At 39.1% G+C, this 27,862-nt stretch overlaps 1 protein-coding gene and 1 long non-coding RNA gene across 2 annotated transcripts in view; both read right to left on the reverse strand.

Annotated features, from left to right (window-relative positions):
* Nucleotides 1-6,537: 6,537 nt before the first annotated feature.
* slc6a3 (solute carrier family 6 member 3) overlaps nucleotides 6,538-27,862 on the reverse strand; it is a 21,618-nt gene continuing 293 nt past the window's right edge. Inside the window, exons 2-15 of the mRNA XM_078251905.1 lie at nucleotides 27,403-27,613; nucleotides 20,575-20,706; nucleotides 17,655-17,871; nucleotides 14,717-14,855; nucleotides 14,243-14,377; nucleotides 12,900-13,003; nucleotides 11,966-12,090; nucleotides 11,194-11,306; nucleotides 10,823-10,951; nucleotides 10,508-10,607; nucleotides 7,572-7,672; nucleotides 6,978-7,145; nucleotides 6,761-6,832; nucleotides 6,538-6,561 (exon numbers count right to left, since the gene is read on the reverse strand). Coding sequence (XP_078108031.1) covers nucleotides 6,538-6,561; nucleotides 6,761-6,832; nucleotides 6,978-7,145; nucleotides 7,572-7,672; nucleotides 10,508-10,607; nucleotides 10,823-10,951; nucleotides 11,194-11,306; nucleotides 11,966-12,090; nucleotides 12,900-13,003; nucleotides 14,243-14,377; nucleotides 14,717-14,855; nucleotides 17,655-17,871; nucleotides 20,575-20,706; nucleotides 27,403-27,613 — 1,770 coding nt within the window. The remainder of the gene's footprint in view (nucleotides 6,562-6,760; nucleotides 6,833-6,977; nucleotides 7,146-7,571; nucleotides 7,673-10,507; nucleotides 10,608-10,822; nucleotides 10,952-11,193; nucleotides 11,307-11,965; nucleotides 12,091-12,899; nucleotides 13,004-14,242; nucleotides 14,378-14,716; nucleotides 14,856-17,654; nucleotides 17,872-20,574; nucleotides 20,707-27,402; nucleotides 27,614-27,862) is intronic.
* Nucleotides 23,353-26,680, reverse strand: LOC144519025 (uncharacterized). Its single transcript, XR_013502068.1, has 4 exons — nucleotides 26,363-26,680; nucleotides 25,176-25,282; nucleotides 24,127-24,331; nucleotides 23,353-23,985 (listed from the first exon to the last, which is right to left on the reverse strand). It is a non-coding gene; the product is annotated as an uncharacterized LOC144519025 (long non-coding RNA).

Consider the following 27,862-nt stretch of genomic DNA (forward strand, 5'->3'; position numbering starts at 1 on the left):
TTTAGTATGATATAGTAGATGTTGTGATATGATATGTAATGTAGGCCTATAGGATGTACAATAATGATGTTGGCTGTTGTAATCTACAGCAATAGAGTCGCCTACATTGCACAGCTGCAGCTCGAATTTTCACTTGAGGCCACATGATGGTGCCGTTTCATATAGTGTGCTAGAATTCGAAATGTGTTAGCAGGGGAATAGCTGCAAACATAATTTCTTAAATAACCTAGTCTACTGAAATGTGATTGTATGCTCAAATATTAGAATATATAGGCTACAACAGCAAACTGGCACAAGCTTAGAATATAATGTAGAAGTTGCAGTCATGCTTTTAGGAGCTACTTTAAAGACACTTATCTAGAATGTGTTCAAGAGAAGGCCAGCAGACATGTATTACAGGATTTACGATGGAGCATATAACATAAGGCTAAGGGTAGGCCTATATTTATTTATTTATTTTCGTCTTTTTGTAGAGAGTGATAGAAAACATGGGGAGGTAGAGGAGGTCGACATTTGTCATCCTGATGCTAAAACTTACATAGGTATAATATTGATTAGTTATGTTATATACAGGCACTGTTATTAAGGAATTATAATTGTGTCTTGAAAAACTAAAGAAAGGCTTTAAGATGGCTTTAATTGTGTATGCTGTTGTGTTTTCTGTTGGATTTTTGGATAGTATTTTAGTGCTTAGTATTTTACTGAATACAGTTGTTGATACATTTTAAAGTGTGTAACTGTATGTTTTGTATAGGGCTTTTCAACATCTACCAGTCAAAGAGATATAAAGGACACATGTTATAATTTGTTTACAGTTCATCAATTGATTGAAATTTGATTATTACTATAATAGATTATTATAAATATAAATATTATAAAATAGCTTGCCAAAAATTCTCTATGGCTCCTTTGGCAAAGATATTTTCTCTTTTTGGACTAAGGCATCTGGGCTTGTGCATGAACGTTGACTGTGGTGATATGTGACGATGACTGTAAACATATTCTAAAGGAGTGATATGTAGTACAGGTGTTTTGTCAGTAGAGGGCTCTGTACTACAAAAAACAAGCCAGGCATACACTCACTCACTCACTAGGCATGCTTCTATAGGTTTATAGGACCTATTGAGAAAGTAAGTTTCAAGAGCAGACGTCATAAAGTGCCTTACAATATAAATATTAATGAAGCCTAATTAATATAAATAAATAAAAAGTAAGAGAGCAAGAGACTTGAAATGTAGACATAATGCAACACAAAAAGTATAATTAAATGAGAAACTAAATAAAAGAAAGTACAAAACAAGTGGGTCTTGAGCTGCTTTTTAAAGGTGTCCACAACCCTGTTTAATATTAGGACAAAGCCAATATCATATAGTGCAGTGCACCTCTAAATAAGAAAATCCCATTCCCTTCCACATTTTCTTGTGTATATCCTTTCAGTTTCAACGTCAGTAACAAGACATGCAATTATACATAATTGCTGTTGTTTATTGGATGTGATAATGGAACCTTTTAAACCCAACCCTTGCATGGCCAAAATTGGTTTGCAATTGTCCTAGCTTGACAACATTTACAAAAACCACACAGCTAACATCTGTCAGAGCCCTTTACCAGTTTCAACAAATAGAGGAAAGGTGGAATCAAAAAAACACTCACATTTAGATTCATTGAGGACTCCCTTCCATGTCTTTAAAATGTAAGAAGAGAATGACAGATAGTTAATGGTATGGGTGACATCAACAGGTTTACTGTTACACATTGTTAATTGAGTTAAGAGTAAGTTGGATTCAATCAGTTATACTATATGTCCTCTTTGAATGTATCTTAATACTAATGTGCCATTTTCAGTTTATCTGATCTGTTCTATGAAAGTTGTAGGGTGCCAACATTAGAGACTCACCGAGTGCGTAATTATTGTGGATTACAGAGAACAATTACAAAGTAAATATTTACATTTAAAAACCCTGTCATTAAGAAGGACAAAATTAACAATTAAATACAAATATATGTATTTTGCAATTATAATTCCCTTTCCAGCTGTAGTCTGTTTGAGGATACTCTAAGCACATCAAGTGAACATGGTCACACAGGGACAAAGGGTGCACAGGGATTTTGTGCTTGGTCAGGGATCAAATAGGGTGAAATGACAAAGATGACGCATTGTATTAACAATGTTTTTATTTCTGTCTATATAAAATTATTTCTGTCTATAAAAAAAAAATATAATAAGTAACTACTGAGCAAGACTATAATTATACAATACTTTCTTCACGCACAACAGGAGGCTAGACTGCCCAGCCCTAAATAAATATGACTGGTTCCATTTGCAAAAGGTCAATAGTGTATAAAGCTTACAAAAATAAAACTGTCAGGCCACACGCTGATTAGAACAGAAGTCAATATATCTGAAAGCTTTTTAGACAGTAATCATCCCCAAATGCTTTGTGCTGGATATTGGGCACTCAGTCTATACAGATTGTTCCGAGACAGTGTGTTTTGACTCTCTTGTTACTGTAATGAACACTGTTGATTCAGGGTCATGCTAACCAATCTTGAAAAAACTCACAATTAAAAGGTACTCTTCACTACATTATGGCTGATCTTACGTTTTTTCCTATTTGTGCTTTCTCTGCAAGACATGCATGTAGATCTGTTTGGAGGCTACACAACCAATGTCTCATTTTGGGATATACCAATCACAATGGTCTTGGGTGGCGCTAAGCACCTGATGGAGCAACGGTCCTCTGCGAAATAGCCTCAGGAAGGAACTTGTTTTGGTGGAACATGTGTGCGTTCAAAAGTTGTTTTAGTCGTGCAACAGAAAACTCAAATTCGACAGATAGTCTAGCTAGCTGTCTGGATTTACCCTGCAGAGATCTGAGGAGCAGTTAACCATAGTCCTCATAAATCGACCAGCGTTTAGAATGCCAACACAAAGAAAGCGGAAGGTAACGGACATCCGTCTGGAAATTAGGGACATCCGCTGGAATATTCCACGGCACTTGAACAATCCTGGAAACGAAACGTCGTCGATATAGACCGTATCAATCGTGATCATCATCTATCCATCCATCCTTCTTCAACTGCATATCCGGGGTCGGGTCGCAGCTCCAGCACAGGACCCCATACTTCGCTCTCCCGAGCCACATTAGCCAACTCTGACTGGGGGATCCTGAGGCGCTCCCAGTTCCAGGGTGGAGATATAATCTCTCCACCTAGTCCTGGGTCTTCCCCGAGGCCTCCTCCCAGCTGGACGTACCTGGAACACCTCCCTAGGGAGGCGCCCAGGGGGCATCCTTACCAGATGTCAGAACCACCTCAATTGGCTCCTTTCATCGCAAAGGAGAAAAGGAGAAAACCCATTTTGGCCTCTTGTACCCTGGATCTCGTTCTTTTGGTCATGGCCCAGCCTTCATGACCATAGGTCATAACTAAATTGCCCGGTAGATTGAAAGCTTTGGCTTCTGGCTCAGCTCTCTTTTCGTCACAACGGTGCGGTAAAGCGAATCCAATACTGCTCCCACTGCTCCGATTCTCCAGCCAATCTACCGCTCCATTGTCCCCTGACTCACCTGACAAGACCCTGAGGTACTTGAACTCTTTCACTTGGGGTAAGGACTCATTGCCCACTCAGAGTAGGCACTCAATCAGTTTCCTGCTGAGGCTTAAGATTTAGAGGTGCTAATCCTTATCCTGGCCGCTTCACATTCGACTGCGAACAGATCCAGTAAGTGCTGAAGGACACAGGCCGATGATGCCATCAGGACCACATCATCCGCAAAAAGCAGTGATGAGATCTCTAGCCCACCAAACTGCAACCCCACCCAAACCTGACTATGCCTTGATATCCTGTGCATGAATACACAAAAAGGTTTGGTGACAAAGCGCAGCCCTGGCGGAGGCCAACACCCACCTGGAACGAGTCAGACTAAAGGCTGATTTATTGTATGCTTCTGCGGTTACGTACGTAGGTACATGGAGATACCGACCCTACGCCGGACCCTATGCCGGACCCTATGCCGGACCCTATGGCGTAGCCTGACGTGCACCTCTCAAAAGATTGAACTACACGTCACGGCGATGCATGTCGCTCGGCCTTGAATTGGTATTGCTGCATTTCCCCCTACTTATTACCTGCTACAGATTTCAGACCATGGTCAGAAATCACAGGGGTGACACTTTGTTTCTCCCAGTATGCCTCTCTAGAGTCCTCGCTCCGAAGCTAATCACTGTCACTCTCTCACTCGCTCTACCACACACTCCCCAAGCACACACCCTAACCCTGTTTTCTCTTAAAAAGATCGACGCACACACCAACGCACAAGAAACTTCAGGTCACTTACGTAAGCTACGGCGAAAGCTCTACAAGGAGCCTCCGCAGAACCATAAATGAGCCTTTACTGCCGAGAACAGCTCTCACTTTGGGCGTACAGGGATTGGATGGCCCTGAGAAGGGACCCCCTCACCCCATACTCTCGCAGTACCTCGTGATCATGTAAAATGTTAAATGCATTTTTAAATAATAAATGTCAAATTTGTTTCAATTGGGAATCAAGCTTCACATGATCGCCAAAATGTTAGAATTGTGATAAAAAGTACTCTCCAGGAGAATACATGTGCAGACATTTTGCTTTGTTGGCTTCATGCCAAAATAACAAGGACGCAGTTTTATATGTGTCCCTGTGTGCCCTTCTATAAAACCACTGCAGTACTAAAGAGAAAGGGATACAAATTGGCACAGGACATTTTAATCACAAAAATTTTAAGAAAAGGGCACAGAGAGGGGCATTTTAAATGTAATAATTGAATTATTATACTTTATTTGACAGTACAAATAAAAGTCATACAGTCAGAAACACCACAAGGCACAGTACAGCAGCACAGGCATACAGTTTGGTACATAATTAATCCTTCAGTGTGTTACATGTACCACAAGGTGACAACAAGTCATTGCTGACAAGTTTGAAAAAAAATGTATATGGTCTCTGATTTAACAGAAAGTGTTCATGAGAAGAAAGTTTCTCATCAAGGTCCTTAAGGCTAATATGTATCAACTTCACAGTAATAAAGCAATAATCCATATATATATATATATATATATATATATATAATCTTGTTGGTCTTGTTATTCAATATCATACAGTACAATACGATACAAGCCCCTCTACATTACATTTACTTACACAGATATATAACTTAAATTACTTCATATATTACATTACACACTATCCATTTGCAGCTCAATACAAAGCAGCTTTTAAACAGTCTTGAAACACTTACGATTATGTAAACAGTAACATTAAAGCTTTATGCTTTCTGTAAATTTGACAGTCATAGCTTTCAAATCATCACCTGAAAACTTTAAAACACACAACTAACGTCCAATTAAACTAAAATGAAATGTGCAATGGCATTGATTTGTTATAATGGGGAAGAGAGATTGACCCAGCAAGAAAAAAGTTAACAATCAAGTGGTCTGTAGATAGGTTCAGTTTTAGTATTTTTTAGAATGTATTCACCAATGTGTTGGAATTTGTTGGACAGTCTTACTATAAACCAACCCTTGACAACACTACACAAATTATGTTTCTGTTGGTCCGTCCAATATGACTAAAGGCGGACAGCGGTAAGAGGAAGTGAAGTCAGATAATGTTTTTTCAGACATTGTTTTAGTTTATTCAGATGATGTTATGTTGGTCTATTGATGTAGCAGCTGTTCTTTCCTGTACATTGTTTTGGTGTAAACAAAAGTAGGTGTCTTTTTCTCAAAGTCAGCAGGGATTGTGTGTATTATAACAGTCTTTAAGAAGAGCAAGTACATAACTAAATATAATAAACAAGACATGGACTGGGATTCAGTGAAACCTGTGGCATGCATTATGTCATCATGACTGACAGCTAAAAATAAATTACAATTTAAATGATAAAAAATTAAAAAATATACTGTCATTAATATTGTTTTGAGAGTGACAAATTGAAAATAAAATAAAAAAGGCCACCTTCTGCTTGACGATAACTAACTGAGAAAGTATAGAACAAATACAAATGATCTTAAAGAAAAAGTTCTTTCGAAAAACAGATCCTGCAGTTTGGAAATTAACTCTTCCAGATGTTGTGTCTTCACCCAATGAACATAAACCAATTCTTATTTACTCTGCCTACTTGCCTCAAAGAAATGCCATTCTAATCCCATTCATAAAGAGTTGTGTATTTATGTCAGAAGCAGTATGAGCACCACATTATAGGTTTGACTGAATGCCATTCACTAGCGTCAACACAATGGTGGAGAGGGTCAATGCACAGCTTCACACACCCACTGCTGAAATTAAAGCATACCGCAATAGTTTTTTTCGGCACTTTTAACCTCCCACCACCACCCTGATCGACTCAAATGGCTATATATTTTTTCTTCCTATTTCTTCAGACCTTTGCTGTGCATGCATTCATCCACCCAAAGTCCATAATCTCATTATCTCTCTCTCTCTCTCTCTCTCTCTCTCACACTCGTTCAGTCTCTTTATCTCTCTCACTCTGTGCTTTTCAGACCACCAGCCAGTGATGCAGCTGTGGGGAAAATCGAATATGCCCATGAAATAAAACACAGTACTATATTATTCTACTACTTAATTGAAACAGATTAAAAACAGTAATATCATTAATTTGAATACTGGTCCAAAACTGGCAACTTCACATTCAGTCGTCAACAGCAATAGACAATTCTAAGGATGCAATACAAATAAATCATAATTAAGTCAGCACTTACGGTGAACTGCCGAACCTCCCCGTTGTCTACCAAATGATGCTCTGTCTCTGGGGTGATGGCATAGGCCAGTCTCTGTTTAAGGAGAAAGGGAGCAATTGATATAGTTTAAGAAATTGTAAGTTAAAGATAAAAAAAAAAAAATTACTTGCTTGATTTTTAATGAAAGATTTAACATGTATACTAGAAATTCCATTTTGGCCAAAAAGCTCAGACTTACATCACAAAACTTCCCAGGCAGTATGCAGAGTTTGTAGATGGCGTATAGAGGCACCATGGACATTGAGGAAATAGCCAGACACCACCCCACCATGTTAGCCCATGGAGGAAACGTGTAGGTGCCGTAGTTTGGAGGGTTGAACGTGGCAAAGCTCACCACCACCATAAACTATGGAATAAAATAATTTGAGCACAAAGGACCTGAGGAAGCATCAGTTCCAAAGATTTACTGTTCATTTCAAGTCCTCTTAAAAGCAAATGAATTGAGTGGTTCAATGTAATTTTCTGATACAGGATATATATTCTACTAGCAGTAACAAATAAGGGAAATATTTCTGTTGTCATGTTACAGAAGAGGATTAGGGCCACATGTGAAAACTGTATTTGAGTTCTGAGTACAAAGGAAATTGGAGTCATGGTGAAAATAATTTTAGAAAAAAAAATGTTGGTGTCTTAAATTGCACGTGTTGTGTATGAGCCCAAATCATATAATGATGAGGTTAATCTCACAGTCTCAGTACTTTCATCCTGCTATCTATTTTTAACGAGCCTTGGTTTGGGTTCCAATGTACAATAAGTCTGTGCACAGACTCACCAGGAGGAAGCAGGGGCTGACAAACTTCCAGCACAGCCTCCAGTACATGCCTGGTCGCTGACCAATCATCTCTTCAATGTCATCACTGAATCGGTCCACTCCTGAAACACATGGAAATACTTACAAATTTCCTTCCAAGACATGGTTTAATACAGGCTTTGATGAAATTGAATATCAGGTATTGAAAATATTATCAAGGCACTAGGTACTTATGTCTATGGTCCTTATGCATACGTTTAAATAAAAAGTTTTTCAGCCATTCAGAAACGCATGACGCAATATATAACAAAAATCTATTCACAAATTAACCATTTGCAGTGACTAAAGTCACCCTGCAGAGCCAATGGTAATACGATACTGCACCATTTTTACCTCCATCTTCTACCATTACAACTTTCTTTCTCTTATAAACCTGGCTGTACTGTACATTTTGTTTCTTCTGCCTGGAAGGCATCTCTCACTACAGAGGAATATATCCAGACTGACGACTAGGTATTTAGCACAGTTTAATGTACTTGTGTAATGGACAACTGAACGAAAGACCACAGCGGCCAGGGGTTCCTGTCAGCAGATATGAGGATGAGGGAAAAAAGGCCCACTGAAGCCTTAGGCTTGATTTATCTGGCTTGCCAAGGTCAGGACCCAGCAAAGTTGGCTAATATGCTGACCCCACCGCCTGGGGCCTGGTTAGTATTTAGCCCTTTTATAGATCCCTCCACAGTCAGGTTCAGTAGACATGAGACAAGAAACTCAACACAGAAGTTCAGGTCAACCTTTTTCCCTAACCTTTAGATTGTTCTTATAATATTTTGTGCCTGCTGGAGTTTCGAAATATGGGTGAGTTTTTCTGAAAAGTGAGTTTTTCTTGTTTTCAGCAAGCATAGGCAGCGCCAGGGAGGGGCTAGGGGGTGCTGTAGCTATCCCTAGGATTGCCATAGCACCCCCTTAGAACCCCCAAGAAATTGCTGTGGTTGATTTATAAATAAATACAAAATCGTTAATGTGTAAATAGTATAATTTATATTTGAAAAATGAATAAATACATTAATAATTTTAGGCTAAAAAACACAGGTGATCGTATTCGGCCAAAGGATACACAAGCACACATTGAACTTTTGACCTTACTTCTGCAGTAAAGTATTCACACAGAAGAAGAAGAGCTCAATATTTGGAGCCGTTAGGATTAGAGAAGTGAATAGCACTAGCAATAGCATAGAAGTCTAACGGTAATGGATAGTTTTTTACTCCCTAAACGTCAAGGTGTGGAGACTTTATCAAAATCTGTAAATGAGACTGAGAGATATGGTGAACTTGTCACCAACCTGGACGAAGAAAAGTGGCCGGAGGAAGGTGATCTGACCACGGCTGTGATTGCTGCTGAGGATGCTTAACGTCACCCTGCTGTACATGACATTAGACCAGGGGATCGCACAGCCAGGCCACAGTGGGTGAGTCAGCTGATAGGGGGCCATGCAAGAACTTTACTCTTATCTCTGTCTCGTAGAAGAGCATTACAGTGAACATGTGTTTTACAGAAATGTGAATAAATGGATCACCGAATCTAAAGTTATGCAGCGCACTGGACATCGGTTTATTTTTAGCCCAGAAAACATGTTCGCCGTCAGTGGCTTATTTAGATATATTTAGTCACTACAGATATGACTACATTATTTTGACCATACGTGCAAGTGTGAAAACTGTGTGAGGATACATGCGCGTGTGAGTTTATGTGTGTGCCTGGCTATGGGTGGCGTATTTGGCCTGTTGCATTAATCTTCTGAGCCACTGTATGAGAGCTGCAGTAATGATTGTTTGAACCCGGCTTGTTGGCTGGTATTTGAAATATGTTTGGTGGGCTAATCAGAGTTCTATGGTGCCGTTGTATCGGCAACTTTAAATCAATCTCTCTCGTTCGCTCGCTCGCTTAGTAAACCACGGCGGAGGTGGGTGGGCATCTGCGCGAATGTGTGTAACGTTATTTGTGTCAAGGGAAACTCAAAATTTCAGAGCACCCTCACTGAAACGTCCAGCAACCCCAAAGCACCAGCAAAAGAACATCTCTGGCGCCACCACTGTCAGCAAGTGGTGCTGTAGGTGAAAAATTCATGTAGTTAAATATCCATCATGCATCAGTTATTCTTTAGCTATTCATTTACAAATAAAACTGGAAAAAGGAGGAAACCCCAAATGGCTAACTGTGAGAGGTCACTAATCAGCACATAAAGGGTTGAATTATGAGGCGCGAACATGTACTATAGAAAGGGTTATTTACTCCTATACAACTAACATATTTATTCCATGTTGTGCTGATGAATAATAACCCTGGAGACATGCCATTTACTCCAGAAAACGTCTTATCTTGCGCAGAGATAAACGGTAATTTATAGAGATTTGGTCTGTTGAATGGAGTGATACATATAAAAAAAATACAGCATTGTAGAGATGGCAAAATTGTGTAAAACCAAGTGTCAATACAATTTAGACATCAGGAGAGACATTGACTTAGAGGTCACCTCCACTTGCTAGCTATTAGACAGCTGACTCCTGTCCATGACAAGTGTGAATTGCATGTTCCCCAGCTGCAATTTTCTTTATGTGGATGGTCACTACTGCTGAGTGAACACAGAGGTAACACAGGCAGCGTTCAAAACACGGGCCATTTAACCTCACTGAGCTCTTATGAGCAGCACAGCAACATTGTATCCTTGTACCTTAACAGAACATGCTTATAGACTGAAGAGGCCAAAACCATTCATGGGAATAGACTTTCTAGCTGCAGTATCTTACGTCTAATAGAACGATGATGCATTGTGGCACAGCACAACAATACCAAGAGATTTCTCATCAAACCCTTAATACAGCATCAGCTTTGCTGGCCATGAAAACATGAATTATCTGTTTTATCCTTCGTCTTTCCTCCTGTCCATCTTTCTCACCATAAAACCATGCAATGCCAATGGCTTCAATAAGCACTCCAAAGAGAATCGATGTCCCTGCCGCAAAGTGGTCCAGCAGAGTGAACACATACATCCCACCCTGGAGAGAGAGAGGGGAAATATAATAAATGTACAATAACTGTGCTAGTATAATAAGCTTTATTATACAGGTTAAAGTAAAACAAAAAAAATGATGATGATTCAGTTCATTTCATTTTCAGAAACTTAGATTAGTATGGCAGTGTTACAACAAGAGCTTGTGAAAATGACTAGATGTATGTATGAAATTGTATGACTACCCTGTACTATACTTACATTTGTAACACAGAAGAGGGATATGAGGAAGGTGGCAGAAACAATGAAGAGGGTGAACAGCTCTCTGTGCTTGTGGAGGCATTTAAACTCATCAATCAGCCCCGTGATCACCGATTCCATCCCACCCATCTGCAAGAGAAGACAGAAGAGTTAGAATAAAACACAAAGTCAGCGAGTCACTGTTGATATCCCATTTTTTATTGCATTATTGCTGCACTGAAGCACCAAAACATAACAATTGTTTGTTTCACATTTTGTCCAATGATTGTCTGAAAAGCATGCCGTCATTTCCTTTAACATTACAGTACATGAACTAAAATACCCCCAAACGCCGGAGATACTGCAACATGTGTGGGTGGGTGCATACTCACAGCACTGTCAATTCCCAGTGTCAACAGCATGATGAAAAAGATGACCGCCCACACTGATGATCCAGGTAATGTTGCAATGGCTTCTGGGTAAATGACAAACACCAAACCAGCACCTACAGCACAACACATTCAAGCAAGGAAAATAGAAAACAGCCCAAAACACACTCACAGATTAGTGTTGGAACTTTTAACATGGAAGCGGACATAAAAGAATAGATTGCTAAAAAGCAAAAAGTATGGTTAAAATGTAGATACAAGATACATGTTAATTAATACATATAGTATATTGGAGAAGAGTTTGTGCAACATGTTAAATTTGTAACGACTTTGTTAGCAACACAGTTCAATGGAAAGCATTGGTGGCATCCAGTTCATGTGGGTTTTTTCATTTATTGCAGTCCTGGCAACTACATTTAGCTCATCTTTAATATTGCTGACTTGTGGAATAATGAGTGAGGACATGAGTTATGATGAGTGAAGCTTCTACAAATGTGCTCAAGGAAATTGTATGTTTGCCTGAAACATGTGATCTGTTTAACTAATTTATTGAGCTCAAACTTTCTCAAAATCTACATATAAGCATGGCACATGAATACATTTTTGAAATACATTGTTACTCATCATACATTTTCAAAAGCTGAGGGAAAAGCCTTAACTTGATCATAGTCTGCATAGTCATGCTTATACACTATATATATATATATATATATACACACACACACACACACACATACACACACCACATTTCAATCACAGACAAATAATACCATACCGTCTCTTGCAACTTTGTCAAGGTCTACGTTGTGCTTGTGGGACATGTACCCAAGGAAGGAGAAGACCACAAAGCCGGAGAAGAAACTGGTTAAAGAATTGATGGAGCTGGTGATGATGGCATCTCTGGATCAATTAAATCAAATGAGATAAACAAAAACGAATTAGAATGTCAAAATGCCATCAATCAGTCAATATCATCATCGTTGACCAGTCAGTCAATTGAAGAGTATGCCATTGGTGGATTAAAGGTGTTCTCTTGCCTTCAACATGAAAGGAATGTTAGCTTTCTGTAATCAGTCTGGGTTGCAGAATAGTTAAGAGGCTCTTGATAGATGTTATGCATAAGTCAGGTAATCAATGATTTGCCAATTATGTCACAGACTTAAAAGTCATCCACCTGCCTTCGGTTGGACGGTAAACCTTCTGCAATTGCAAAATATGTTTAAGTAAGTAGAAACAAATGAACAAATAAATGAGTTGGTCACTGTTGAATAAACACTTGGTGTGTGAAAGGGTGTGAAAGGGAATTAAGGAGAATTAATTTAAACATGCAGCAGTAACATTGTCCTACAGAAAATGTGCAATTCCAAAAGATATTTTTGGCATTTTGCCGAAATATATGTTCAGTGTAGTAAAAAAGGCAAAACAGGAAGATAAAAGCCTCCTGTGGGATGATGATTATGATTTTCAAAGAGTGCGACAGTTTTGATTGGTGTTATGGCTGTCTGTTTGCACAGCACGGTGTCAAAGACATAGTGGGTTTCAAGGAGCTTCAAAGGTTATTGTAATTCACCTGCTTATGTTGCCTGTTTGTGTGTGTGTGTGTGTGTGTGTGTGTGTGTGTGTGTGTGTGTGTGTGTGTGTGTGTGTGTAGAAGCAACTCCCCATCCTCTGTCTCTGTGAAACCCCTCATTTTTCTCGTGTGTCTTTACCTGTAACAGTTGTTGCTGAATTTGTTGTAGCTGGAAAATGCAATTAGCACACCAAACCCCACTCCCAGAGAGAAACAGATCTGTGTCGCTGCCTCAATCCAGACCTGTGGAGCAACAGAACAAGCACACTTGTGTGAAGCGGCAAACAAAAGGCACAGGAGAGGAAAAAAGCCATTATTAGGGATAATTGCAGGAAACTCATTCAACGGCAGCAGATGAAAGACACTAGTGAATACGGGGGGTAATTTTGCAAATTACTGCTCCATGAATCTATCTAATCTAATTCTCCAATTGCTGCCATGCATCTCTCCGTCGCTCTCCTTCTCCATAACTGAGTCCTTTAGTCCTGCATGCTTACTTATTGAGCTCCTTAGTGCTGTGATAGCGGCTTTCACAGATAAGGAACATATTATAAACGGGTTACAATTTTTTCACTTTTTTTTATGCCTTGAGGAAATGCCTCTCTATTGATACTTAACATTGTAAACCAATGTGTTAAATTCTTTGGTCTACACAGTAAACAATGAGAGAAGGCTGACAGTTACCAGCTCTCAGATTGTATGCATTAATAACGCAACAGTTGTCAATTGAGTTTGCAGGGATAGTTCCACGTTCAGGCTTTTGTCAAACCTGTAGATCAAAATGAAAGACGATTCATTTTACCAGGGACATTTTGTGTAGCGTTTGCTGGGTTTGTTGTGCATGTAATTGTGTTCAAATTTAGTTTAACTCTCTCTAGTTTCTTATGGTTCTCTATTCTTATCCTATTTTTTGTTGTTCTGTGCATGTAATAACACTTACAGCACAATTAACATTGCAAATAACGTTGATATTGCCTTTGTTCCTCCTTAGCAGTAAGTCCTCGTTGCTAGCAAAGCTTGAATACGGATTGTTATCGGCTTACTTAAAATGTGGAGGTTAACTCACATAGTAACAGCTCCCACTATGAACACTTATTTGTCATTGTTAGCTATTTTAAAATGATCTAATGTTAACCTATATACTTGCTTTCTATGCTGTTGTTACTGGTATGCCACGTGCACAGCTAATGAAGTAGTGCAATTATGTACCATATTACCACATAAGTCTAGCTTAGCACATTAGCATGATATAGTCGACCAACTATGTTACAAGATACTAGCCAAGTCTTTTTAGCACAATCACACTGTTTCTTTACACATTAATATAAGTGCTAATGTTAGATAAAAGAAATAAAATTTAAACTTTCCAAAAGCAAAGCATTTCTTTAAAGTGTCTTTCAGCCACAGTGCCTCCTTTCCTTCTCCTGAACACAAACCACTCTCCCCTCACTCGTGTCCCCCATCTCTCCTGTCCACACTCACCTTGGCATCACAGAGTCTCAGGAAATCTACAGAGAGGTAGGCCTTAATGCCATCGATGGCTCCAGGCAGAGTGACTCCACGGACCAGCAGCACAGTCAAGACTACATAGGGCATTGTGGCTGTGATCCACACAACCTGAAAGGGTCGCATGAGGCACGCACACACGACACCCGCACATTTACACAGAGAAAGAAGGCCACACACACACACACACAAACAGTCAGATTCACACATAAGCATGCATGCAAGAGTAAAAAATGCATGTACAAATTTATATACACACAAACAGTGGTCTTAAATGGCTCAGTAGATTTAAACTGGACAAGAAGACACACATTTCCTTTTTAAACATTTCTTTAAGGTAATTCTACAACTAAAATTGAGTCACTTGACAATTACTGGAGTGAAATCATAGTATTTTCATAATATATAAGTTTCCACATAATGAAACATGGCTACTGTGTAATTTCCCACCTTTCCAGATGTCTTGACTCCCTTCCACAGACTGAAGTAGAGCAGAACAATCACTACAGCTAGACAGGAAGTCAACTGCCAGCGTGGACGGCCCAGGTTATCAATACCATTACTATCCTGGATGTGGAGCACCCGTCGTCTAAGGAAACAGAATATTCTGGTAAGCACCATAACCACTCCTGATTCCCCATTTAAAGTTTACAAAAATGACCGTGACAGATATGAAAGAGCGAGGACATACAGTACAGCTGTTCTAAATCTTTTTAACATCAAGGACCCCTAAACTGACACAAATTAGACCACGGACTGCCATTTGATAAGATTTTGTCCCAGTGTGTCCCACTTGATGGAATTTTTGCTATCAAGTTTTATTACAGAAAGTGAATGAAATCCATGACCCAAATAGTCACACATTCTGTCATTGTGTTACTTATGGATGGAATTATAGTTAAAATAAATTATTCCCCTTTTTGCTGGTGCCCCCCTGAAACCTCCTTAAAGGACAATTCCGGCGCAAATTGAAGTCAGTCGAATCACGAACGCTGTGTTTGAGCTATGTTACTGGTTACTGGTTGCACGGCGTCCATCGTTGGACTGGTCATGACTGTTATCCAAGATGGCGGCTGCATGTAAACATTAACGCAACTGTCTTTATAATCTATCTTTGTAATAAACTGTCTGTACACTTACAAAGTTCTCAATGCTTCGGTTTGCATATAGGGACCCTCATTATGCTACCTTTTAAGTGTGGTGCTATTTCGAGCCTTGTTAGTGGTATCAAATAGTGATTTACCCTGTGCCCCGAAAGCTAGCGTTAGCAGCTAAACCCCGGTTTGCGGTAGCTTGTTTCAAGCTAGAGACACATTTGATTAGCATGAAAACAGATCCCAGAGAACGTTCGACTCTGTACACATATGTTATTAAACACTAGGTTCAATTTGCGCCGGAATTGTCCTTTAAGGGCCCCTGGTGGTCCCCGGAACCCACTTTGAGAACCACTGCATTACAGTATGTACCAGACTTCAGGGTTGAGTCTTTGATCCCATGTATGGCAAGCAGTCAATTGGATGCCAGATATTGTCCTAGAGGCCATTGGGAACCAACTGTTTCTTTAAGTCTTTAAGTGCTACAATAAAAGTACCACAGTATGTGCATGTACTGTAATAGTAAGTGTCCTATAACATCATTATTCACAACAGTTGAGCTATACACTTGGATCTGGTCTTGACAGCCTGTATATACATTGGCTTAGCAATCAATGCCTGGCCTTGTTGGAAGCTCAGTACCTGGGGGTGCATCAGTGACAAGAGACTTGTAAGACCCTAAACAATCTGGCCAGATGGATACCACATGAAGTGTTGGTACATCTGTTGCTGCAAAATGTTGCATTATTGAACAATGACAAATTAACTTGCAATAAAAGGTAACCTATTTTTTAAAGTTCAATTACATGTGTCACCTGAAAGTCTTCTGAGACAGTCTAACAGATGAGATTGAAAAGATCAGCTAATGCTCAGCCGATGTGGTCAAATTGTCTGCAGGTGGTTCTGTGTAAATAGCACACTGCCATTTCAACGAGAATGGATCAAATGTCTAAACTGTCACAACAGAACAACCCCTCGCTTGTTGGAATAAGAGGCACCTGGCCAGCTTCACAGAATAGAAGCTGCATAAGATAAATGCAGCCAAACTCTAGATCCATTTTGAGGAAAGTATAATTATTCATAATTAGATATTTCAAGACATTCCTAGATCTATGCAAAGGGCTTACACATGTAGTAATTACAAAATCTTCAGTTATTCTGGAGACTGAGCTTCGAGCGAACTCCGCTCCATTAGACTATTACTGCAACAGTTTTCATGTGCACTTCCTGCAATGGAAATGTGTGGGTGATATACAGTAAAGCCTAAGTTGTGCACTGATGTTTTAATAGTTGGACATATTGTTATGTTTTAGTCTCTCAGCTGATAGTGTGTGTTGTTAGCCTGATGAGAGGGTCAGACTGACAAATGACACATGAGGGGGTGTTTTGGTTGATCTGAATTAACCCAGCCATTGCAGGTGTGTGGGGGAGATTCAGATTGAGATAGTTACCGGAGGTAGACAATCATGGAAGCAGCATGCTGCAGGCTGACGCTGAAAACCACACGCTACCACACGGAAGGACAATTGAAGACAAAGACGCTGAAAAACTGAAAGCTTAAAACCTGGCCGTGCTCCAGAATGCGGAATGACCCTGCGACTGGGTGAGTCAGTTTAACACAACACAATCCCTCTTAGGCAATAAAGTATATACTCATCCAGGCCAGCCTAGTCTCATTCTCACGTTAAACGCAACACGCAGGGAGAGGAGAAAATACCATACCATGTTACGAGCTAGGTTAGCCTTTAGTAGCTGTGTGTCTTTGTTATACGAGCCCAGGTTAGCTTAGCATTGTAAAAATATACATACAGTATGTTTGCCTTTAATTGATTTCAAAGTTTCCATGTTTTCTGTAGGTTCAAAGACCTCAACAAAATATAGATATTTCATAAAATAAAAGTATTTGCTTAATTTTGGAATAGAACATTGTGTTTTAAAGCCATTTTACTGGTAGAAGTTATATAATGAATACAATTTAAAGGCAGTTAGATCTATAGAAATAGCCTTTTTTGTAGAACCATCATGACAGGGCTTCTTAACATTTTCTTTTTCCGTCACACTACTTTTAGGTCCCAGAATTCACATTTCCAATTACCTGCTAAGTTGTGATATAAGTTTGACTATGACACACATATTTTCAAGAGCATGGAGGGGCTCCAAACTGACTATAAATCTATGTAATTGTATTTACCTAAATTAGAACTAACTATATCAAACAAACTATATTAACTATATCAAACAAAAACAAAAAAATCAATGAATAAATGTTATAGCCTGATTTCAGGCCAACTTACTCAAAGTACTCCTGAGCAGGGGTGGACTTGTAAATATCACTGACTGAGCTGTTGTCAGCCCAGTCGGAACAGTTAGGACTGTTCCAAGTATTGTTGCAGTGGACCCACGGCAGCTCGCTGGTGAATGAGGAAAAGAGGTAGAACAGCGCCCAGGAGATGATGACATTATAGTAGAAACCAACGTAGAGGGAAATGAGGATCACTGTAAAGCCTACACCTGTTAGGGGAACACAAATGATTCTTATTTATAGGCATTACATGACATAACATTAGAATATAACATCCCATCAGTGTATTAGTCCTTCGACATTGTTCCTCAATTACAGATTAGGCCTACTGCTTTCCATGGCTGACCTCCATGGCTGCAAAGATGTCCAGGTCAAGTATTGTACTTTGAAGTACTTTACTTTTTACTACTATTTTCATTTTCTGCTACTTTATACGTCTAACAGCCTACCCCTACATTTTAAAAAGGGCATGCAGCTATAGTTAATAGCTACTTTCCACATAAAGACTTTCCATAAATGAAACATATGATAAGCTTATAAAATACAATGAACTGGTAAAGATTAAACCAGTGGTTTCCAAACTTTTTGGCTCATAACCCCTTACTAAAAAGCACTGACAACTGCAACATTGCCAGTTGATGTCTGGCTGGTGAACTTTGTTGCATGTCACTGTGCATCTCTCTTGGCATTTTCTGTAATCTTTCTATTGTTTGCTATCACATAAAGGAATATTATACCCCCAAAATTAACTTGCAGGTTACTTAAATAACTGTTTGAGAACTAAAGGGGTATGTATAATCTATATATAGTTATGCTATTTGGGAAAAAACCATAATAGCAGGAATTGCATTTTGAAGTAAATTGGGAACCACTGGACAAAACTACCAAACCGTATAAAAAGTAGTTTAAAATAGCTGAACCTGCCACAACAGTAAACTGCTGATATATCAGTAACGTAAATCATGTATTATATAATAATAAATAATTCAAAAGGATTTGTAATGGACAATTTAGATATTGTTGTATTGATACTTTTTCTTAATCAAAATGATCTGAATACTTATTCCACCACTGAAGATTTCCAAGTTAGAGGATGCACACACAAAATACAATCAAAAAACATAATAATATTGACTGCCTTATTCTAGTGAATGTTAGCTGATCAGGACATTGTTTATTGTCTGGCTCAAGGAACCAAACCTTGGACTTCTCTCGGATGTTGACTGAGTCACCTTTTCACTCTTTAATGCAACACACACCTCTAGCATACTGTATGCTTTTATCACAAAAACATGAACTAAATGATACAGTGCTAATCTTAGGGTTTTACAAAATTCTTAATTTTTTCTCTTGATTGCAGGAATGTTTAAAAGCTAAACAAGTTATGCTTCTTAGGTATTTGGCCATAAAGAACCATTGTGAATCAGTAGAAACAGTTATATGTTCCACACACGGGTCAAACGTAGGCATTGCTGTTCTGAACAGTGACTACATCCTGACAGATTCCACCACCGAAGCGCACACCAGAAAGCACAATCTCTCGCTCAGCATGAGTACACCAGACCATGATACACGCCTGCGGTGTCGCAGAAAGCACCACACCTTCTAAAGATTTCCTCTTCATGCCTTAATTATCAACACATCTACCCTTTCTATGAATCTGAAACAATGTCCACTCTTCTAAGGCAGAATTTAATTGTTAACCTTTGCTAAGAGCCACGACCACAAGTGTGCCGTATTGATTCCTTTTGTAATGTGGATGTGATATTTGTCCAGGGAGCGATGCCTCTTATTAGCGCCACATGCAGCCATGCCATCTCGCCATCTCTCTCTCTCTCTCCGTCTGCCTCTCTCCACCATTTTCTTCAAATGCATTGATCCTGAGAGGAAACCAGTTTGTTGATCAGAATAATTACTGTCAATATGACCATGTGTATGTGTGTATTTGAATAATTACTGTTATCCCCCCGCTGAGAGACAGAGAGAGAGTGAAGCGTGTGATTAAAACGTCAACCTACTCAGTGTGGTCCCTGACAGACGGCACATGTTCACACGCAGGAGGCACAAGCCCAGAGGCACACACACACAAACAGCATGAAGGAGCACATACAGTACACACTGCAGGCCACCTTCAGACCAACAAGGACATGATCTAACAAAAGACAGTGGTGCAGCATCATACTGTGAAGCAACAGCTGGTCTGCTGGTAATAATAGTATTTGAGGTTGTATTTCTGTTGAATCTTTAGATTCATAGTGAGGTATTAAATATGGATTTAAGTGAAACTATAGTTATAGCAGGGTATACAGTGCAAAGACAGAGATGGATGTATACACAAACGTCACAGATTGTAAACTGCGTACAGAGAATAATAAGTTGAACAAAGTAAAGTGTATTATTATATTTTCAACCAATGACTTTTCTCAGAAATGGACATTGGTCTCAATGTTTGTTTCTCCATTAGTGCATGTTTGGATGGCATTCTCCTCAACTGCGCTTTGCTTATCGATGTGTTAAAAAGTACCCCTTGAGAGTGTTCCCCGCCTGCCACTATTTGACAGAAGGATTTGGGCAATCAGGACAAGAGTCTAAAAGCCCAATTTTCATATGCTTTCCATCTGAGTGCCAACTGAACCTGATGTTCCGGGGAGGATAAACAATGCCTGTCACCCCGCTCAAAACAGGAGACAAGCAGACAAAAGAGACTGGCATGTGGGCAGACAAGTAGACAGAAAGACATGTAGATATTACAGGTCTATTATCAGACAGACCAGACATGTACATACCATGACAGACAGATTTTAAACACACGTGAAAGCATTCCTGGTCAAGCATTTGCATGTGTACATCATCCAGTGTGGGCAATGTGTCTGTCTGTATAACTGGGTGTGTGTCATATGACCACTTCCTACCTTTAAATATGGGACAGATCTTCCAGACGCCTGCTGCCCCCTCTCTGTTATACTGTCCCAGAGCCAGCTCCATGTAGAAAAGAGGCATGCCTGCTATCACCATAAAGAACAGATATGGCACCAGGAACGCACCTGAACGAACAAGCGCACACACACACAGAGAGAGAGAGAGAGAGAGAGAGAGAGAGAGAGAGAGAGAGAGACAGGTCAAACTTCTTCTCTAGATACACATATTGCTATTTGCTTTAGGTGAAATTAAAAGTTTTCTGATCACATATCAATTATAAAGTTACTGTTTTATAATTGTATAGTACTATTTTTTGGGGTCCTTTTTTAGATTTGGTATAACAGCCTATGCAAGGTTATTTCTTCCTTTCTATTTTTCTTTATTTTATTTTTGATCAAAAAATAACAATAAAATAAAATATAAAAACACAATAAGTGCATAGCAACACACCTAAAGGAAAAAAACAATATCTATAAAGTGTTACAGATATGTTCAATCTGTCCGAAAAGGAGCGGGATGAAGCCGAAGCTTGTTGTTTTTCCCACCTGTCATTCAACTTAAATAGTTCCTGTATACATTATATATTTTGTAAATGTATGTTTCATATTTTATATTATATATTCATAGCAAGATAACATACATACATCAAAAATATATATAATTTAAAACACCAACCAAACTTTTTTTTTTTTACATTTTGCACAAAACCCATTACCCTAATGACCCACCCCAGTACAATCAGTATAACAACCCACTCTCACAATCATCTCTCTTCATCCTCATATCCTGTTAATAAAGTGTTTTTATACAACTGTATAAACTTTATTATGTTTGTACAATGTTTTAGCACCTGGTCCAAACTATTCCACAAACTCACCCTACAGATCGTGATGCACATACTTTTTAAAGTTCTTCTTATTTTGAGTTTTTTAAAGCAACACTAGAGCACTTTTCCCACTATGGCCCCCCTACAGGTTGGAAGTGGAATTGTCCATTACATTACATTATGCAAGTTTGCCAGATCGGGTAGCGGATCTGTAGTTCGAATGAGACATAATGAGACAATTCCGCTTCCAACCTGTAGGGGGACCGACGCGGGAAAAGTGCTCTAGTGTTGCTTTTTAAAGTTTAGTTCTTCTCTCTTCTGCCTTTCTATGAAAATTATTTCTTGCACTGAACATGATTTGTGTCTTAAATGTAACCAGATCAATGAACTTCAGAATATGTGATTTATGAATATATTATAATCTACCACAAACGATTGAATTACATAGCATCAGTAAAGTCACATAGGGAATCTCATTCAGGGCACCATGGTGGCTTAAAGCTCCCGTTGTCCCTGGTTTGCATCTAGCCAGGAACCTTTGTCTTATGTCATTCGTTCTCTCTTTCCTCTAATTTACTGTTATCGATCTACTGTCAGCAAAAAAAAATAGAAATTTGGGTTTTACCTTAAACTAAGTCATATTTTCCATAAATACAAGTATGACAACATGCGGGATGTGGGTGACATATAGTCAGCCTCGACTATGGCTACAGTATCATTTATAGCTCTCAAACGTAATGAGAGCTTTACGTATGTTAAACAGCCATAATTAGTGGCAGTGATTGTTAGAGCTAATCTATTCGGAGCAGCTGTGGTGGTTTTTCCCCTATTTTGATCTCTGTGAAGGGGTAAAACAACCAGCGAGCACAAGGAGCTGAAAAACACACACACACACACACACACACACACACACACACACACACACACACGTGCAAATAGTACAAGCAGGTGAAAATATAGGGCCGTATAGGAAGTAATTCATACTTCTGTCTTACACACACTATCATAATCTTGCATATACACCCCTATACACATACACACACACTATTATAATCCTTTTACATGTATGTATGCGAGGGTATAGTCATGTATGTGAGAGTATAGTAGTGTATGTGAGAGAGTATAGTAGTGTATGTGAGAGAGTATAGTAGTGTATGTGAGAGAGTATAGTAGTGTATGTAAGAGTACAGTAGTGTATGTGAGAGAGTATGGTAGTGTATGTGAGAGAGTACAGTAGTATATGTGAGAGAGAGTACAGTAGTATATGTGAGAGGGTATAGTAGTGTGTTAGAGAGCATATAAATGGGTATGTGAAAGAGAAAGTATAGTTGTGTGTGAGAGAGTATAGAAGTGTATGTGTGAGAGTAGAGTTGAAAAGGAAGTTGGTTTGATCAATCAGGAAGACTTAATTAAATTCTCACTTCCTCATTGGCTAAAGGGGCCATTTTAAATGATCATTACCCGGTGGGCTTGCTGCTTTGAAAGTACAGCTAGCACATACTCAGAGGAACAAGGAACATTTAAAACAAGCAGCAGAAACTTTGACAAAAACAACCAACAAAAAATGTATTCTTATCTTATTTAGTTTCTTTTTCGAGGTCAGAATTTGTTTGTGGAAGTAAATGGTAATAAGGAAAACATTGCTATCTTTTTCACTGATGTGTTCAGAGAATTGTGAGGGAAACTGACAATTTGGGACATGACCGTGTCATTTTAGAAAGATTAATTTCTGAGCTCAATGGTTATACTCGGACAGTCTCTTTCTTGCTCCCGACGGGACCTTAATTTCTATCATTTTACACGGGCTTGCGCTCCGGGTTGCGCGCTCCGGGTTGCGCGCGGCAGTGCAGAGGCAATGCATAACATTTTAGTTGGGAGTGACAACGCTGAAATGAATGAAGACCCCCCCCCCCAGTACATTTTGAGACTTCAAATAATGTGGTTCCAGAAAATGACTTTATTTTCAATGAAACAGCTATAAAAATGAATTCTAGAAACTGTAGACCCACTAGCCGATGACGGTAACCATGGCATTCAATTATTTTTTGGGCCTGGTGAACTCCATCAGTGAGCAAGTTCATTAGTGTCAAGACAATTAATAAAGGCTAATAAAAGGCCAGTGGCAATTTCGGCTTCACAATGTTGAACAATAAAATAAAATAACAAAATGAATTCCTTTTTAGTCAAATGATTATTCCATTTTCAATTGTATCAACAATACATTGTATTAGGAAATAGTGAGTTATTGACAACGATGCCTCAACAATTTAGTCTAGTTCAACAGGCAACAGATTTTAATAATGCATGTTCAGGAGTTCTTGGAAGTCATTCCTGACCAAATCCCTGAGTGTTTTTTAATGCAAAATCCATAGTTTCCTTGAAATCCTCGAATTCTTTCAGGACTGGCAACCGCAGGCAGTTAATGCATGTGTTCGCAGTGGGTAAATGACGGCCTTGTCTGAGGGGCAGCTCATGGAGAAAATCCACTGAAGGTAGTGGGGAGAAGCCCAGGGGTGAATTGCATTTGCTCCCGTCGCAAAGGCCAGGATACCCCCAAGTTGCAAGGGTCCCTCTTTCTCTGAAAAAGAAATACACCAAAGAACACCAAAAAAGAAATTAAAACTAGCATGTAGAAAACTTTTAAAAAGGAGGGAAAGACAAAGACAGACAGAAGGGCATATGAAAAGATTTTTATTCCATAACTAGCAATAATACTTACCCTCAACATCCAGCAGGTAGTCCCTCCAAAATGCAACCGCACATGGTTGCATGAAATTCGACAGCTGACAGTCGAAGTTCAAAGAGCTGTTCTAGAACATCAGCTGTGAGTGGGGGATGGCTCGTGACAAAACAGCGGTCTGAAAGCATCTGGGTGCATTCCTATTGCATCAAGAACACCAAGGGTCTTCATGTCCTCCCGGAATCTGTAAAAATGTATCATGAGAAGATACAAATATCTGTTTTCAAATTGGATAAATTATCACACAGCACATGAAAGGGATGACTTACAAGACAGTTCAGTGTTTTTGATTATGCAAAAAGGCCTTGTCATTGACAACTATCTAAAACGTGATGTTCTTTAAGTTATTTTATATGATACATGCAAGCCTTTAGTCGGAGTGTTTGTAAGGTTGTACACTGGCTTTTAAAAATATATGTTGAAATCTTTAATTATTCTTAACCCTTGTAAGGTGTTCGGGTCTGTGGGACCCGTTTTCAATGTTTGCTAAAAGAAAAATTATGGTATTTATTATTTCTTCTAACTCAAACTCACTGGCCTTGGCTAATTTTCTGTGAAGAACATAAAAAATAACTTATTTTCAATGACTGCACACGGTACACCCCCCCTACACATAACTATTACATATGAGGTGTTCGGGTCTACTGGACCAGAGTGTAATTATTACAGTGTAATAATCGTAGGTGCTATGAAACTTAACTGTGTCCTCCTCCTAATTGGGCCTGCTGTGTGTGTGTGTGTGTGTGTGTGTGTGTGTGTGTGTGTGTGTGTGTGTGTGTCTCTTTGTGTGTCTGTTTGTCTGTATGTGTGCGTGTCTGAGTGTAGGTGCTATGAAACTATGTTGTCTTTCTGCACCTGCTATTCCCACACAAAGTTACAAAATGTTACATAAATTGTTATGGCTGTATTGATTTAAAAGCCTAATAATGTGGTGGGTCCACCAGACCCGGGAACATTGGCTGTGTAACAAAAATATGAACACCTTAGAAGGGTTTATTATGTTTGCTAAAAAATGGAGTTACACAAACCTTTGAAGTGCTCCACTGACTCGAACCACCTGAAACATGATGATATCCTCCACCAAGAGATCTTTGTCTTCTATGCGTTTCAAAGTCCTTAGCATTGGCAAGATAATCTGTAAAAATCATTGTAAACTATGAACAACACAAGAATAGATATATTAAACAAACTGTTCTTTCCTGGAGGCCAGGCCTGGATGTGATGATGAAATTAGGTGATGCATGAATTTATATGAATGATATCTTTTATTTAACTACTTCAGTCACAGTAGTATACTGAGCACTGACCAAGCCTGGTGTAAACATTCATATGAAAGTCAGAAACAAATCACACAAACTAAAGTGCAGATTGCAGAAATATAAAAACAAATATGTGGCTTTACCACACTTTTTTAGTATTTAGATCATTATTCACTGTAATACATGTATGTAAACATGTGGATTGCACTTTTTAATATTATTATTAATACTACTACTACTACAACTAATAATAATAATAATAATACTACATTTTATTTATATAGCGCTTTTCATGGTACTCAGAGACACACACCGATAGGCTAAACATCGTCACCCAGTCAGATGATTGAAACTCAGCTAGCTAGCCGATGCTAACGCTAACTTTGCTGTAAACAGCCTACTCTGACGTCTCCTTACCCAAAGATAGGCGAAATCCAATAAATGCAGAACTACTGTGTAACAAGCTGCGCATTGAATAGCAAATTACAATGTGTTTGAATTGAATAACAGGAGCGCAGCAATGGATACTATAACTACCAATATGCTTCCATAACTGCTGCTGCTATCGTTTTCTCCTAGTCAAAGTCAAATGTGTTTGTACAGTAAAATATCATATACTGTGGTTAATCAAAGGGCTTGACAGATACTGTCTCATGTAACAGCAGATTTAATTCTGAAACCTGATTTCTGAAATTATTTTACACAGCTTGCTCAAACTTGCTTGATCATATTAACTAGCACTAGCTAGTGGAGATAGTGCATAGTTTTCAATGGAAAATGGCTAGCCCGTGTTGTATGTGGGTAGCAACCATAGACTGTTAATATATACAGTCTATGGTAGCAACTAGCTAGCGGCGCTAACGTCACGACCATGCTAACATGAATTTGGGGGGGACAATACAGATAGGATGAAGTTAATAAAAAAGGGTCCTTGGCTATTTTTTAAATCAACTTACCTCTTTCTGGATTTCGACGACGATCCACCGAAACGCTGTCTCGTCTGGTAACGGGGTCCTCCGTGTTCCATTGAGCTAGCTAGAAGTGGTAGCTAGCGCTAGCGCCAGGTCTGACTGGATTTGCAGTTCCATCCCTGAATAATCTCTGCATCTCCGAATCAGAGCTCTGTTGAACTTGATTTAATTGTCGAGACATGATTGACAATAGCTCACCATTTCCTAAAATATTATTTAGAAGACCCACAGCTTCAGTTAGCCTCTCTCTGTCCATTACAGCACTACTTCAGCCAAACTAGTATAATGACTTTGACCGTCAAATACTGCTTCTTCTTTGACAACCAATCAGGAGCTGAGTAATCAAACTCCCTTCCGTTTCAATCAAACTCACACACAACTATTCTCTCTCACATACACTACTATATTCTCTCGCATAAACAACTACACATTCTCAAATATATACTCTCTCACACACTACTATACTCTCTCACATACACTACTATACTCTCTCACGTACACTAGTATACTCACACATACACTAGTATACTCACACACACACACTACTATACTCTCTCACATACACGACTATACCCTCTCATACATACATGTAAAAGGATTATAATAGTGTGTGTGTGTGTATGAGTATAGTGGTGTATGTGCAAGACTATGATAGTGTGTGTAAGACAGAAGTATGAATTACTTCCTATACGGCCTCTATATATATATATAAAATATACAGCATGCAAGCATGTGTGAATTACGTTTCACCTTGATTTCACCTTCTTCTCTCATTTTTTCTATATTTCACTTTGTTTTCTCCCTGTCTTTTCTTTCAACACAACCACACACAAACATCAACCCTTCAATTCCTTCTTTCACTTCTCTCGTAGGAGATGAGGTCAATCTCTCTCACATACAGTAAAACACGCTCCATCCTATCTTCACTTCCTTACTCCCTTCTCTATCCACTATCTCTGGTAGGGGACCCTTTAGACATGGGAACAACATCAGCCTCCTCCCCTCACCCCTTTAATCCATCTCACCTCCTCCATTCTTGTAGCAGAGGTAGGGGAATCTCCAGACGTTGGCAAGGTCCACGGCAAATCCGATCACAGACAAGAGGAAGTCGATTTTTTTCCCCCAGGTCTCCCTTTCGTCCTCCCCACTGGGTTTGGTCTGAGTAGGAGTCGGAGCCACTATGGTGGTCGAGGTGAACTGAACCCCATTCTGCTCCTTCACCAGGATCAGCTCCACCTAAAATCACAGAGTTTAAAACAAGCAGATGCAATAGGCGCTGAAAAACATACTAGTGTAATTTAACATCTCTTTAAGTCACCGAGTCTCACCCTCATTTCAACATTCACTCACTTCCCACACATGACAATCACCTTCATTTAATCAATTCTTCATGTACCAGCCCAGGCTCTATATGTTTTATCCTCTGCCTAAGTTAAGCAAATTGTGAACATTCTACTGAATTAGTCCTTATTTCCATTTTAGCCT

This window comes from Sander vitreus, chromosome 6, assembly GCF_031162955.1.
Source record: "Sander vitreus isolate 19-12246 chromosome 6, sanVit1, whole genome shotgun sequence".
In the NCBI taxonomy this organism is placed as follows: domain Eukaryota; kingdom Metazoa; phylum Chordata; class Actinopteri; order Perciformes; family Percidae; genus Sander; species Sander vitreus.